At 35.0% G+C, this 13,473-nt stretch overlaps 1 protein-coding gene across 1 annotated transcript in view; it reads left to right on the top strand.

Moving 5' to 3' along the window:
• The window catches only part of LOC137403626 (pre-mRNA-processing factor 17-like), a 38,968-nt gene that overhangs the window by 13,534 nt on the left and 11,961 nt on the right, over positions 1 to 13,473 (top strand). Inside the window, exons 8-9 of the mRNA XM_068089603.1 lie at positions 901 to 1,064; positions 11,531 to 11,630. Coding sequence (XP_067945704.1) covers positions 901 to 1,064; positions 11,531 to 11,630 — 264 coding nt within the window. The remainder of the gene's footprint in view (positions 1 to 900; positions 1,065 to 11,530; positions 11,631 to 13,473) is intronic.

The following is a 13,473-nucleotide window of genomic DNA, read 5'->3' as shown; positions in this document are numbered from 1 at the left end:
TTTGATGCTTTCAATATGTTATATCTCCTGTTGCAGATTATTGCATTAGTGTTAATCCTTTTCGATATGCTCTTCATATGTCAAAGTCATCGTAAATTAAACCAAATATTTTTAATTACATTATATCTTGTTTAATTCGTTCCAAAGTACAAAAGCAATGGTGCATTATTCAAGAAATGACACCTAGCATTAAAAAATGAAATGCTTTGTATTAGGCTCTGAAAAAACCCAAAGTATCCGTATAAACTGAACTAATAAAATAATTATCAGTAAAATAAGGTTTTTTCTTGTTGACTTGCTTTAATAGCGTGTGGATGGAAGCACGCATAGATTTAGTGGTTGAGTCAGTGATAAAAATTCACAGTGTAACTCACTTTCACTTAGACTACATACAATTTTATTAAAGTTAATTTATAGTTTTTCTTGTTTTAAGTATTATTTTTAGTTCCTGTGAACTTTTTTACTTTCGCTTTTGAAATTGTTCTGTCGAAAAATTTCAGACATCGTGTTTTGGAAATTATAAATATTAGTTCAAATTTTACTCTCTATGCTGAAATACTCGCATGTAGAGGTTATCGTAAGTTGAGCGTGGGTTGTATTCTACCAGTTTTTACATCATTAACATTTTGACAAATGCAAGCTTATTACTGGTTTCCACTGCTTGGACAGAGTTCAAGATCGCCTCAATGACTTTTCATTCGAAGGGATGCAAGTACATATTTAGCCTGTAATGAAAATGCTAGCATATCAAGATTATTAGGTTTATTTATTATTTCATTTTAATTATCACAAATAATTGTACGCTTAAGGTTGTTACTTTTAGTTTTCTTTGCCTGTTTTGTCTTTGAATGCTGGACAAGTACTTTTTATGTTAAGTTCTGCTGTGTCTCATTTGCTTAGATCTGGGAGGTTTACAATGAACGGCGGCTAGCAAGGACCTACAACGGTCACAAACAGGCGGTAAGAGACGTCAACTTTGATAATGATGGTAAACGATTTCTCAGCGCCTCTTATGACAGAATGTGCAAGCTGTGGGACACCGAGACTGGCCAGTGCATTGGCAGGTAATTTAAATATTCTAAACAGAAACTTGTCTTCTTTGTTTCATTATTGTTTTGTATCTTTCTTTACCGTAACTTAGTGAAATCTCATCAGTCGTTGAGAAGGATTTGCAGAAAAACTTGTCAACTGTCAGAAGTTGGGAACGAGTAAGATTACAGGAATGTCGGGAACCGGAGGTAGCGGGCCTGCAATAAAATCGTTTGTACTTTTATACGCAGTACCCTCATAGTAATTCATGCATTCCGGTTGATCCGGTAGATGATCATTACCGGTTTTAAGATACAATTTAAAATTTAAGCAAAGATTTCCTTTAACACTGGAAGTAAATTTTCAACATATGATTTTCAAAGGTTTCCAAAACAATGCAGTTTTGAAGGGTGAGCGGAGAGACAGATGAGAATTAAAATTAGAGTATAAAAATGGTAACACATATGCAAGCTAAGATAGTTCCAACTTCCTGTTGTTTGAGTCGGCTAAATATGCCTCTTATTTTTATCATACCATTTATTATTACGTCTGTCTAAAACCTACACATTGTCAAATCTACATTTCCATTCTCTCTCATGTAAAGATGCACTAATAATCAAAGTATTTTGTTGATTGTTACTTTATTAATTTAGAGACAAATTAATTTTTTCATTATTAGTTAATGAGCAATATTTATAAAAGGGTCATCTTAGGATTTTAACTTGGGCTGCATCACACATTAAAGGAATAGAAATGCCGCAAAAAATAAATAAAATCGATAAATAAAAAGGTATTGTCATTTAAATTCATTCTATTAAAGTGTCAAAGGGTTTGAATTAACTTTCTTTGTGTTTGTTTGACAAACGCTGCTCCATTTGATGCTCTTAAAGAAAAAACTTATGCTCAAATCAAAGGTAGTGTTATTTTACTTGGAGTTATCTGCTTTTTGTGTATTGTAACGTTTTCAACAAGATTTCATTTTTGAATGCCTTTCAATGATGAAGGCTCAAAGCATTGCTTGTGTTGCTTGCTAATGGAGCCAATTATTGTTCATAAATTGTAGCTCTGAGTTTCATTTGCTTATTAATAAATGTAATATATAATATATAATAAATGTATGTAGCAAATCTTTTAAGGAGCTTATTTAAATATTTACATTTTTTATATAAAAGCCAATTTTATCACCACCTATAAATGTTTGTGGAACGTTTATGGAATGTCTATATAGAAGCAGTGGGGTAGTTTGGTTTGAATTTTTTGTGCGAAATTTTATTAACAGTTTATTGTACCGAAAAATATTAGTTGTCACAGGCGAACTATTTTATATTATTTTATATATATTGTCTAGATATGCTAGATTGTTACTGCTCTACACAGTAGGCAGGAGACATTAGCCTTCTCTGAAAGTAAACCATCCGCTGTATTCACTCATAGAGTTATTTCTTTTACCTAATGCGTGCTGATTCACCAGTGATTGTTTCTTGACTTTTTTGCCGGTTGTCTAGTGAACCGTAATAGCGTGTTAGCAGTTATAGGAGTTTATAGTACAAAATACAAATCGCTTGCGTAGTTTGGTAAAAGTTTTATATATTCCTCGGATATCCTTGTTGGTGCCAACCTACACATTATTACATTTACGTGTCAGAAAAAGGTTTATTATCGCTTAACAGGAAGTCATTTTGATGTAGACCGCTGGCCTCCCATATAAATGTTCAATGTCTTGTTCATCGCGTCGTTTTCTCAGTCATAATGAGTGATAGTCATACTTTGTGTAGAAATAAGTATGTACTAGCTTGAGTTTTAAATCTCTGATAACTTTCTATCCTCCTCTCCTACGTCTCCTCCTCTATCCTCTCCTACGTCTATTACTATCATCAGCTTGTTGGTATAGTGAACTCTTGTAAATGTTGGATTTGACGTGACAGATAGTTTTATGATGTCATACCGAATAATTGTCATACCGAGGTGACAGTTTTGCAAGTGAAAATATGCAATGTGGTCATAGCGTCCATTAAGTCCAAGGGCATAAGTGCACCTCGTATTTGTACCCATTCAACCAAATGTCATAACATGTTTATATTAGGTACTTTATTAGCAATAGTTTCATTTCAAACAGACGTCTTTCCCAAATTATTCCATACAGGAATCATAAAACAAAAAATTGCAACAGTTAATCAATTCAAAGTAATGGTTTGACATATAGCATTTAAAATACCTTTCTCTGTTAGGTTAACAGAAATTAAGTTGAAGATTGTTAAAGGTTGACTTGCAGCAAAATTCACATTACCGTTATTTGATATGAAAAGATTCACCATGTCTTACTCTGCTGTGTTGTAGGTGTAAAATATGTGGAAAGGTGATTACAAGCTTTTAAAAGCTAAAAAACGAACAGAAATCGCAGCCACATGAGACCGCCGTAGTTTGGATTCCCTTTCCAAAACGGCTCAAATGTGATGTAGCTGTGAGAGATGGTTTCTGTTTACACTTTCTTGCAACCTTGTTCGTCGAAATATTTTTACAAATATACTTCACGCATTCAATAAAACTATGTCTATTGTTCTTACGCGTCTGTTTTATCGTCATCGTAATGCTGTCACTTTTAGCAGTGATATCTTATAACTTACCATAAAAATTCGTTTAATTTTTTAGTCTTAGCTTGAAGGAGTACATATCATTGTTAGACTCATGACGAGCCTGTTGGTCACTTGTGATAATCGAAAAGTGCTGCAGAAATTATTTGCGAAGTATTGGTTCACATGATCAGATTACGACTGGCCGATTAGACCAGGCCGAAACAAAACTGTAAAATAGCGAGCATCTATATTTGATACGGGTCTTTGGTAAAACCTGAAGTGTTTGTCATAAACTAATACTACGATAAGTTTTATATTGAGCTTTGTATTGGCCTTTCAATTCACGTGAGAACATACGTGACAAGATGATAACCAAATTTCGTGTCTACGTCAGAGAAATAAAGAGATTCCATTCTATGGCGGCTTTTCGTTGTTGAGCTTTTAAGAGCTTGTAATCACATTTCCACATATTTGGCACTTACAACACAATAGAGTAAGACATGGTGAATCTTTTGATACCAAATAACTGTAATGTGAATTTTGTTGCAAGTCAACCTTTAAAGAAGCTAGCCATGATATTTTCAACATAATTGTTAGTGGTTGTATGCAGTTTGTTCATATCTCATAGGTTGAAACGAATTAAAAGCCTGTCATAGTTATTATACATATATATAATATATTATATATATATTATATATATAATAAATCATATATATTATGTATAAGATATATATATAATATATATGTAATATATATATATACATATGTAATATATATACATGTAATATATATATAATATATATGCGAAAAAGGAGAACACAAATCATGAAAGATCTTGAAACCTGTAGTTAATTTAAAATAAACATTTAGTATAGGCATTAGCATAGACTTAAATATACCAAGATGGCAGCTACTTATTATGCATCTGTTGATTAGGCTTTATCTTTGATTATTCAAATCTCACTTTTCTCATATTTTGTAAAATTATGCCATAATTATAGCAGATAGACCCTGTGATAGTTGATAAGCCCTGTGACAAGCTAATAAATGCAGTTTTACATTGAATTCTGGAGGTGGCAGGGTGCCCACCAGGAGGGAGCATTTCACCGAGTGTGGGAAGCAAAATTTTAGATAGCTCCTTGCACCGATCAGCCATCTGGGCCAACCACAAGTAGCTCATCTATTTGAGAAAGTACGGTGGTGCAAGCCTTTGTTGCATACATTGTAACAATGTTTGTCGACCCTCCTATGCCATTTTTTCTTCTTAATCGTTCTTGAAAGACCAGGTTTGCAGTCGCTGAATAAGCTAGCAAAGATAATGCCATTACTTTATTGCGATAGTAAACAGTTCCAAAACCTAATATTCACTGTAAGAATGTCTCTGTCATTCGCTCTGGTTGGTGAAATTAAATAATGGTTTTCACACGTCTATGTAAACATTTTTTAATTCAGCGCACACCCCTTCTCCAGTGCTTCACAAAAGGTTAAGGTATGTATAAATCCGATATCATTTCTGTCACAACTGATGACCTTTGTGAAACTCGCTGCCATCAAACTATACCAACTACGGGTAACTGATAGGTCATAGATGCGTCTTCTCTTGTAATAGTCCGCTCTCATAGAGCCGTGGAAGAAGCACTGTTAGTTTAAAAAGCAGAAGTCAAGAAAGCCTCGGCTCAAATTGAGACAAATAAACTTACAGCCGTATTCTCATTAAAAGAAATGGGAAGTTTGTGAGAGTGGTGACTGTAGATGTGAAATAAGCAGAGATAATTGCGAGTTGAAGTTGATTAATTAGCCTAATCCAAATGAACACAACAGAGTGTGGGGGTGTGTCAATGGCTCGTACTAGTCAGTGCGAAACCACACTCGCAATATGATAAACTCAGCTTAGCCAGACTTATTCAGGTGTCATGTTAATTTACATACCGGATATAACGTCTCTTGTGCTTGTTACTGAGTATTCTGAATCTGTGACGGAGACCAGTGATGACTAGTGATGTATGGATACCAATTTTGCTCAGTACTTCTGAAAAACTGCGGAATATGTCTGGGCAAAAGTCCATTAGTATTTCAAGAGATAAACTTCAGTTTGAAAATATAAATATGTATTCAGTTATTAAATTGTGTGTAATTCAGAAGTCTACCTTTACAGGTTTTGTAAGTTTATGTTTCCTTGCTGGTTTAAAGATGAACTTCCACAAAATTTTAGTATCGATATTTTCTATCATTTGCGATCGTTTTTGATGTTTGAGGTCATCTGACTGCCAGGATGTTTCTAGATTAAAATGGGAAAACTTGATCGCAGTTAAAACTCTCAGAAGAAAGTGATGTATATGAATATGACGTATGTGAATTGACTTGTAAGCTACGGTCTTGCATGGCAAAGAAAAGAAGGAAAAATCTCATTATTGTTTTTGGTTGTCTTTAAGGCAAGTGTCTCACAGCCATGATAATTTAACATAAAACATTTAATTTTAATTTATAAACATCCTGGCAGATCACTTTAAACATCAAAAACAATCTCAAATGATAAAAAAATTCGATACTTGCTGATAAAATCTACTAACATTTTGTTCAAATTCACCTGTAAAGGTTATATTAAGGCTGTTGCTAATAAGTGGTTCAAAGGAAGGCAAACACGCGATTCTGTGTTTTACATTCTTGGATCTTTATGTTGTCTGCAGATTTTTTGCCAACACACAGATCGCTAGGCATACAGTACCCATACCCGATATAGGTTATATTGATTGAAGATGCCTCTAGTCTAAATTTGGATAGCTTATAATGATATTGAATGGGACGAGAGGGTATGAAAGGAGTTAAGTGGTGTTCTTTTTTCAATCAGAAGGTAGCATTAGCCGCTCTACAGACTCTCGGACTGTTCATAGATCTAGTTATAGCTTTGCATTTTGCATGCTGTTCAACAGTCGGAAAAATGTTTTAATATCAGCAGGAATTGCCTCCACATTGTTGTTATGAAAATCTATATAGGGAGATATCCACTTCCTTTTCTTAAATTTGTATTTTACTAGCTCAAATATCACTAAGCTTGCAGAATCACAACATAACATACGCTTCATCGATCTAAAAACTGATATTTGACTCACTTTCTTATTCGTTTGCGTGAAGATAGCCTCTGTCTGTGGTGAGAGATCTTAAACCTCTTTAGTGATGAGGTAGACCCCAAGTATGGATGTACTCTCGGGTTATCTGAACGGGTTATCTGAGTCTAAAAGGTTTTGCTAGCAGCTGTTCTCAGGAGGTCCCTTCAGTCATGGAACCTTCAAAAATTCCTTTACATTAACATGATGAATATGTTATATTTGTTATTAAGCATTCTGATGAACGATCTTCATAAAAAACTATAGGAGTGGCATGCGTTCAGATGTGATAATATTTTAACATTTTCATGGGTAATACACCAGATGGATATCAGTTTATTACATTAACTTCAGGTAAAGACTAGTTATGTCTAGAATAATTGACTTGAGTGCTCTTTACAAAGAAATCCTAATCCTGTATGCAAAGCATTTTGAAATGTCCAAGTGATTGGAAGCAGTTGTGTTTGTCTCTCACCTAGCAGCCCGTGAAATTATATATAGCTTTTCTTAGTCGATGTCAATCTCACACCTGGATGAAGATGACAAAAAATTCCAAGGCAACATTTCTTGCTTCATTCGCATGCAAACGTCGTGCGCATTCTTTTAGCTGAGCTGGAATTTCATTTATGATGGAACTGAAGCGTGGCACTGGGCGTAGCCAACAATTTATTTATAATTCATGAACTTCCGAAATAGCAAAAACCTTGACACTCTTCGCGTTTCTATTGCCGCTTTAACAAGGAGGTTGGCGTGCTTAGCTGATTGCGGTTAGCCAACTAAGGATCTATAGTTGTTTTCAGGCTGTTTAGCTCATCCGTTCAAACTGCAGTTTTTTTTACATGATAAAGCGAGTTGTTTATGGTGCATATTGCACACAGCAGTAAATGCAAATGAACATGTTGAAATAGTTTCAATACCAAATAGTCTGAGTTTCAATACCACATAGGCTGAGTCCGGTCAGACTTGCTCTATTATTTTCCAGCTTTTTTTAAAAAGCTTGATGTACTTAAAACATTGTTTCATTTTTTACTGGTTGGTGAAATTTGAGTCACTACAAAGGTAAAGTTTTAAACAGATCTATTGAATAAATACTTCCAATAACATCTCTTCCTGATCTAGTATATCAGAGCTTATTCAGAACACGGTAACACTTCATTCAAAAATTTTATGACCTGTTCATGGGACTTTTAAACCAAATGATTTTAACAATTGCCACACGCAATCATTGAAGCTTGACAAACAACTATAAAAAACTGATCCGCAATACATAGAGTTGTCTGCTCTTTTCTGAGCGTACAAAATAAAAGAGTAAACAATTCTCAGCTTTGTAGATAATTTTGGAATATTACATGAGTTTGTAAAAAAGCGCTTAGTGATCAGGTTAGGAATTCTCTATAGACTGACTGTGATAGTGACCAATTATCTGGTCGGATAGTGTAAGAAAATTAAATCAGTAAACCTGTCAACGCGATACATTTTGTAAATAGCCTTAGTTATCGGCCAACATCTTATTAAAAAATAAGGAGTATATACAAGGCCTCATGAAGAAAGCATCTAAGGCTTGTCTACTTGTTGTTATAGCCTCAATTTGTGTAGCTACCTTTTTGATTTGTTTTTGCACATTATGAGCATTTTGTCGTTGGTGCTTGGTTCAAGGCACATATAGCTATTGATTACCAATATATTGAGGGAATAGTGAAGAAACATATTTGTGGACTGCAATAAAACTCGATTCAACAGACTGCACTTATTGCGTGTCAGAAGGTACAGTGGGAACACCAGATGACCACATGCCTTATTCCCTTTTTGTTGCCAAGATAAAACCTATTCATAGTATTAGAATTTAGGTCACTGCCATTCGGTTATTGAAGTCTTTGGCTGCAATAATTTCTTTTTTTTGTTTTTTGGCATTTACCTTTTGCCATCAGTGAACAGTTCATGAGATTGTTTGTAGAATATGAATACCACTAAACTTTTCTTACTTTCGAGAGTTCAGACATGTGCAGAAAAAACACAATCTTTCAAACTAGTTCAAACTATTACTTCTCACTATGGTCGATTCATAGTTGATGAATTGGTTTTTTCTCACGGAAAATCTTGTTTATGAAATGATCGAGAGAGTAATAGTTATGTACAGTGTGTGCCATTCACAATCAATCACTTGTTCAATTCAAGAGAAAAGATTTCCTTCTCCGTGTTCATCGTTATGATTCAACAAAATGTTTGGTTTTATCGTTACTATATAAAGATATCTTTTCATACCATCACGGTTTATAGTTAATATTATAATGATTATTATATTAATCTCCAACCATTAAATTATTCATCAGAACCTGGATTGTTTGAAGAGAACCGTGTGGGTTGTCAATAAGAAACTTCAAAATTCTTACGTGACACTTACAGCCGCTTTGAGCGATTGACAGGTAGTTGGCACAAGATCTGTGTAAGATGGATTTCAGAGCTTGCCTCGCGAGATGTTTGGGTGGAGTGCAGGTGGCAAAATTAATTTGTAGCTTTACATATTGTCTCGTGATTCAATGGTATTTTAACAGACGAGTCTGCATATTTATAGTTTTATTAAAAATAACATGGAGTGAGATCAAATCAAAGGCCACGTTCTTACCTTGTTATGCTAATTTCTTATTTGCATGAAGGTAATAATATTCATCTAATCAAAAGTCGATCAAAACAAGAGGCAGGAGATGAATAATTTGTGAGATATTTAGGGCGACAGTTTAATATCGAGGCTGATATACTATTATACTCCTCCACTACATTGCATCCGCATTCTCATTTCCATTGCTTGTTACCAAGCACCAATTCACGCCATGTTTTGTTGATTCAAACCACACGTTTGGTTTCCTAAGTTTCTACGATAAATAGTGTACAAAGTTTGTGTAATGTAATTTATGGTTCTCCACAATATTGATCGCTTTACTCCTTTGTTTTTTTCCTTTACCTCTACGCTTCATCATTGTTCATAGATTCTAAAAATATGTGATTGGCAAGAAATTTTAAAAATCATCATGTTACGAATGTCTATATTGACTAAAAATAAATTTTCTGTGCAAAAACTTTTTTACCCGTGCAACAACGGACATTCAGTTATTAGCTTTAATTTTCACTTGCACTAGTTGTTAGTCGCACTAGCCGTCACTCGCTCTAGTTGTTACCTACATTTGCTACCACTTGCACTAGTTGTCACATTAACCGCATACTCAGTCTCTGTACCCGCTATAGCTTTGACGTGATGTTCGCTGCTGAACATTCAGACCTTAAACCATCTGTATGGTATATACAGTATTGGTATTGCTGAACATCAACATATGCCTGTGTAGCCACTCAATATATGCAAACATGAAAGTTAAAAAGTGCTTCTCTTAACAAAAAAATAGCTTGGGCTACTACTGCTGTGCTTCACGCTTGCGTTTGACCCTGTGTTCCAAGTATTGTTTTAGGATGCTTTCGCATTGCTTTCATATCATTGGCTAATTTGGTGATTGACGGCACACTTTGCATTTAGGATAGTTGCTGAGAATGCATTTAGGATAGTTGCTGAGAATGCATTTAGGATAGTTGCTGAGAATGCATTTAGGATAGTTGCTGAGAATGCATTTAGGATAGTTGCTGAGAATGCATTTAGGATAGTTGCTGAGAATGCATTTAGGATAGTTGCTGAGAATGATGGTTCTTACATTACTTACCATGCCTAATAAACAGGAATCAATCACAAAAAAGTCAAGTTCAACTCATAGCTTCATAGGCAAATACACGGACTGACCAGTTAGTTATTACCAAACACCAGTTGTTTCATATACAGTATCGTAAAGGAAACCATAGACTGGTTCAATGTAACCACCCAAGGTCATGCTTTTAGCTTGACCTGGCTTCACCGTGATTGAAATGTCAGCATCTGTAAGCCACCATCTGTTTGAAAGGTGACATAATCCCTTATACCTGTATGGTATGCCCATCTTATAAGTGCGTGTTATCTAGAGGGTAGGGTGTTGGCTCACGAGCACCATAATATAATTAAGCTGTCCCGTGCATCAGTGGCTTTGATAAATTACACACGGACCACATTTAGTTGCCAATCTAAAATAATATCTGTAGCGTAATGACTTCATAGAACTGAGTAGGCCTCTTTTTTGCCTTTAATGGCTATATTTTTTGCTTCAAATTGCTAGAAATTGGCAAACGTTCACTAATTTTAGTTTCAACATAAACTGGCACAAATATTTGAACAAAATCTGCAGTGATGATGTAACTAGATCGAGCATGACCCTTATCACTGACTGTTGGGACGTTGCCATCATTTCATTTTCTGTTTTTTATCATTCCTGCAAGCGTGTGACTTCACAGCTAGAATATGTTTGAACTGTCCATATTATGAGTACCAATAATATACCATATATCAAATATTATATTCGGTATCCTTCTTTTGTGATGTATTTAAATATTATCTTATCATTCTGTTAGATATTAATAATTAGCTAGATGAGACGAAGGAGAGTTTAGCAGTGTTTATTGGTATCCTAAATAACTAGATGAGAGGAAGAAGAGTTTAGCAGTGTTTATTGGTATCCTAAATAACTAGATGAGAGGAAGGAGAGTTTAGCAGTGTTTATTTGTATCCTAAATAACTAGATGAGAGGAAGGAGAGTTTAGCAGTGTTTATTGGTATCCTAAATAACTAGATGAGAGGAAGGAGAGTTTAGCAGTGTTTATTTGTATCCTAAATAACTAGATGAGAGGAAGGAGAGTTGCTGCAGATGCTAGATCCTAAATGCTGCAGATTTTCAATGTCTATTTCTTATTTGCTAGGTTCACAAACAAGAAGGTTCCGTACTGTGTGAAGTTCAACCCGGACGAAGATAAACAAGATTTGTTTGTAGCTGGAACTGCGGATAAAAAGATTATCTGTGTAAGTATGGGATTATTTTCCGTGGATTATCTCTCATACCCCTCTGCCATACACCCACCTCAGCTGGTACAGCTCTCAATTTATTAGCTATTTTATGTTTCTTAAAACTGTTTGGGGCTACGGGAAGGTTTGTACATAATCATGTACATTCTATTTATATATTATAATGCATTTACTGCTAGCTCTTGTAATATGTTGAGCAAAAAAAGGGTAGAAGTAAGTGCATCATTAAGATCTAGAGATATGAGCCAGGTTAACATCGTCAAAAGCTATTTTGTCTTTACAATCTTTAATCGTCCCTACTTAAACCTCATGCAGGCCGCATGTCATTTTGACTTTGTTTCTAATATTCAGCAGGTATTTGTACTATATACCTCTCAGCTGTACTCAGCAGGTATTTGTACTGTATCCCTTTCAGCTGTACTCAGCAGGCATTTGTACTGTATCCCTTTCAGCTGTATTCAGCAAGTATTTGTACTGTATACTTTTCAGCTGTACTCAGCAGGTATTTGTACTATATACCTTTCAGCTGTACTCAGCAGGTATTTTTACAATATACCTTTCAGCTGTACTCAGCAGGTATTTGTACTATATACCTTTCAGCTGTACTCAGCAGGTCATTGTATTATATACCTTTCAGCTGTACTCAGCAGGTATTTTTACAATATACCTTTCAGCTGTACTCAGCAGGTATTTGTACTATATACCTTTCAGCTGTACTCAGCAGGTCATTGTATTATATACCTTTCAGCTGTACTCAGCAGGTATTTTTACAATATACCTTTCAGCTGTACTCAGCAGGTATTTGTACTATATACCTTTCAGCTGTACTCAGCAGGTCATTGTATTATATACCTTTCAGCTGTACTCAGCAGGTATTTGTACTATATACCTTTCAGCTGTACTCAGCAGGTATTTTTACAATATACCTTTCAGCTGTACTCAGCAGGTATTTGTACTATATACCTTTCAGCTGTACTCAGCAGGTATTTGTACTATATACCTTTCAGCTGTACTCAGCAGGTATTTGTACTATATACCTTTCAGCTGTACTCAGCAGGTATTTGTACAATATACCTTTCAGCTGTACTCAGCAGGTATTTTTACAATATACCTTTCAGCTGTACTCAGCAGGTATTTGTACTATATACCTTTCAGCTGTACTCAGCAGGTCATTGTATTATATACCTTTCAGCTGTACTCAGCAGGTCATTGTATTATATACCTTTCAGCTGTACTCAGCAGGTATTTGTACTATATACCTTTCAGCTGTACTCAGCAGGTATTTTTACAATATACCTTTCAGCTGTACTCAGCAGGTATTTGTACTATATACCTTTCAGCTGTACTCAGCAGGTATTTGTATTATATACCTTTCAGCTGTACTCAGCAGGTATTTGTACTATATACCTTTCAGCTGTACTCAGCAGGTATTTGTACTATATACCTTTCAGCTGTACTCAGCAGGTATTTGTATTATATACCTTTCAGCTGTACTCAGCAGGTCATTGTATTATATACCTTTCAGCTGTATTCAGGAGGATTTAGTGCCCTTCTAAAGTAACTGTAGTATATCACCTTCTCCATGAACTACTTAAACTTGTAAATCAATCGGTAGCCAGTACTGTGGTAGAGGGAGTTGAATGTTGCCCTGCTTTGAACAAGTGATCAAATTTTGAATGTGATTATGGTACTGATGTTTGTCTGAATGTTTGTGGTTACTCTATAGTACATAAAGTAACAACGTTGGCAGGATACAATGTCTATGTCGAAAAGCTAACTTCAATTTTTAACTGAATTTATCGACTATGTTGTTACTGGCCGTGTACCAATTTTCACACAC

This window comes from Watersipora subatra, chromosome 9 (genome assembly GCF_963576615.1).
Source record: "Watersipora subatra chromosome 9, tzWatSuba1.1, whole genome shotgun sequence".
NCBI lineage: Eukaryota > Metazoa > Bryozoa > Gymnolaemata > Cheilostomatida > Watersiporidae > Watersipora > Watersipora subatra.
Note: the sequence above shows the minus strand (reverse complement) of the source record. Positions and strands in the feature narration are given on the sequence as shown.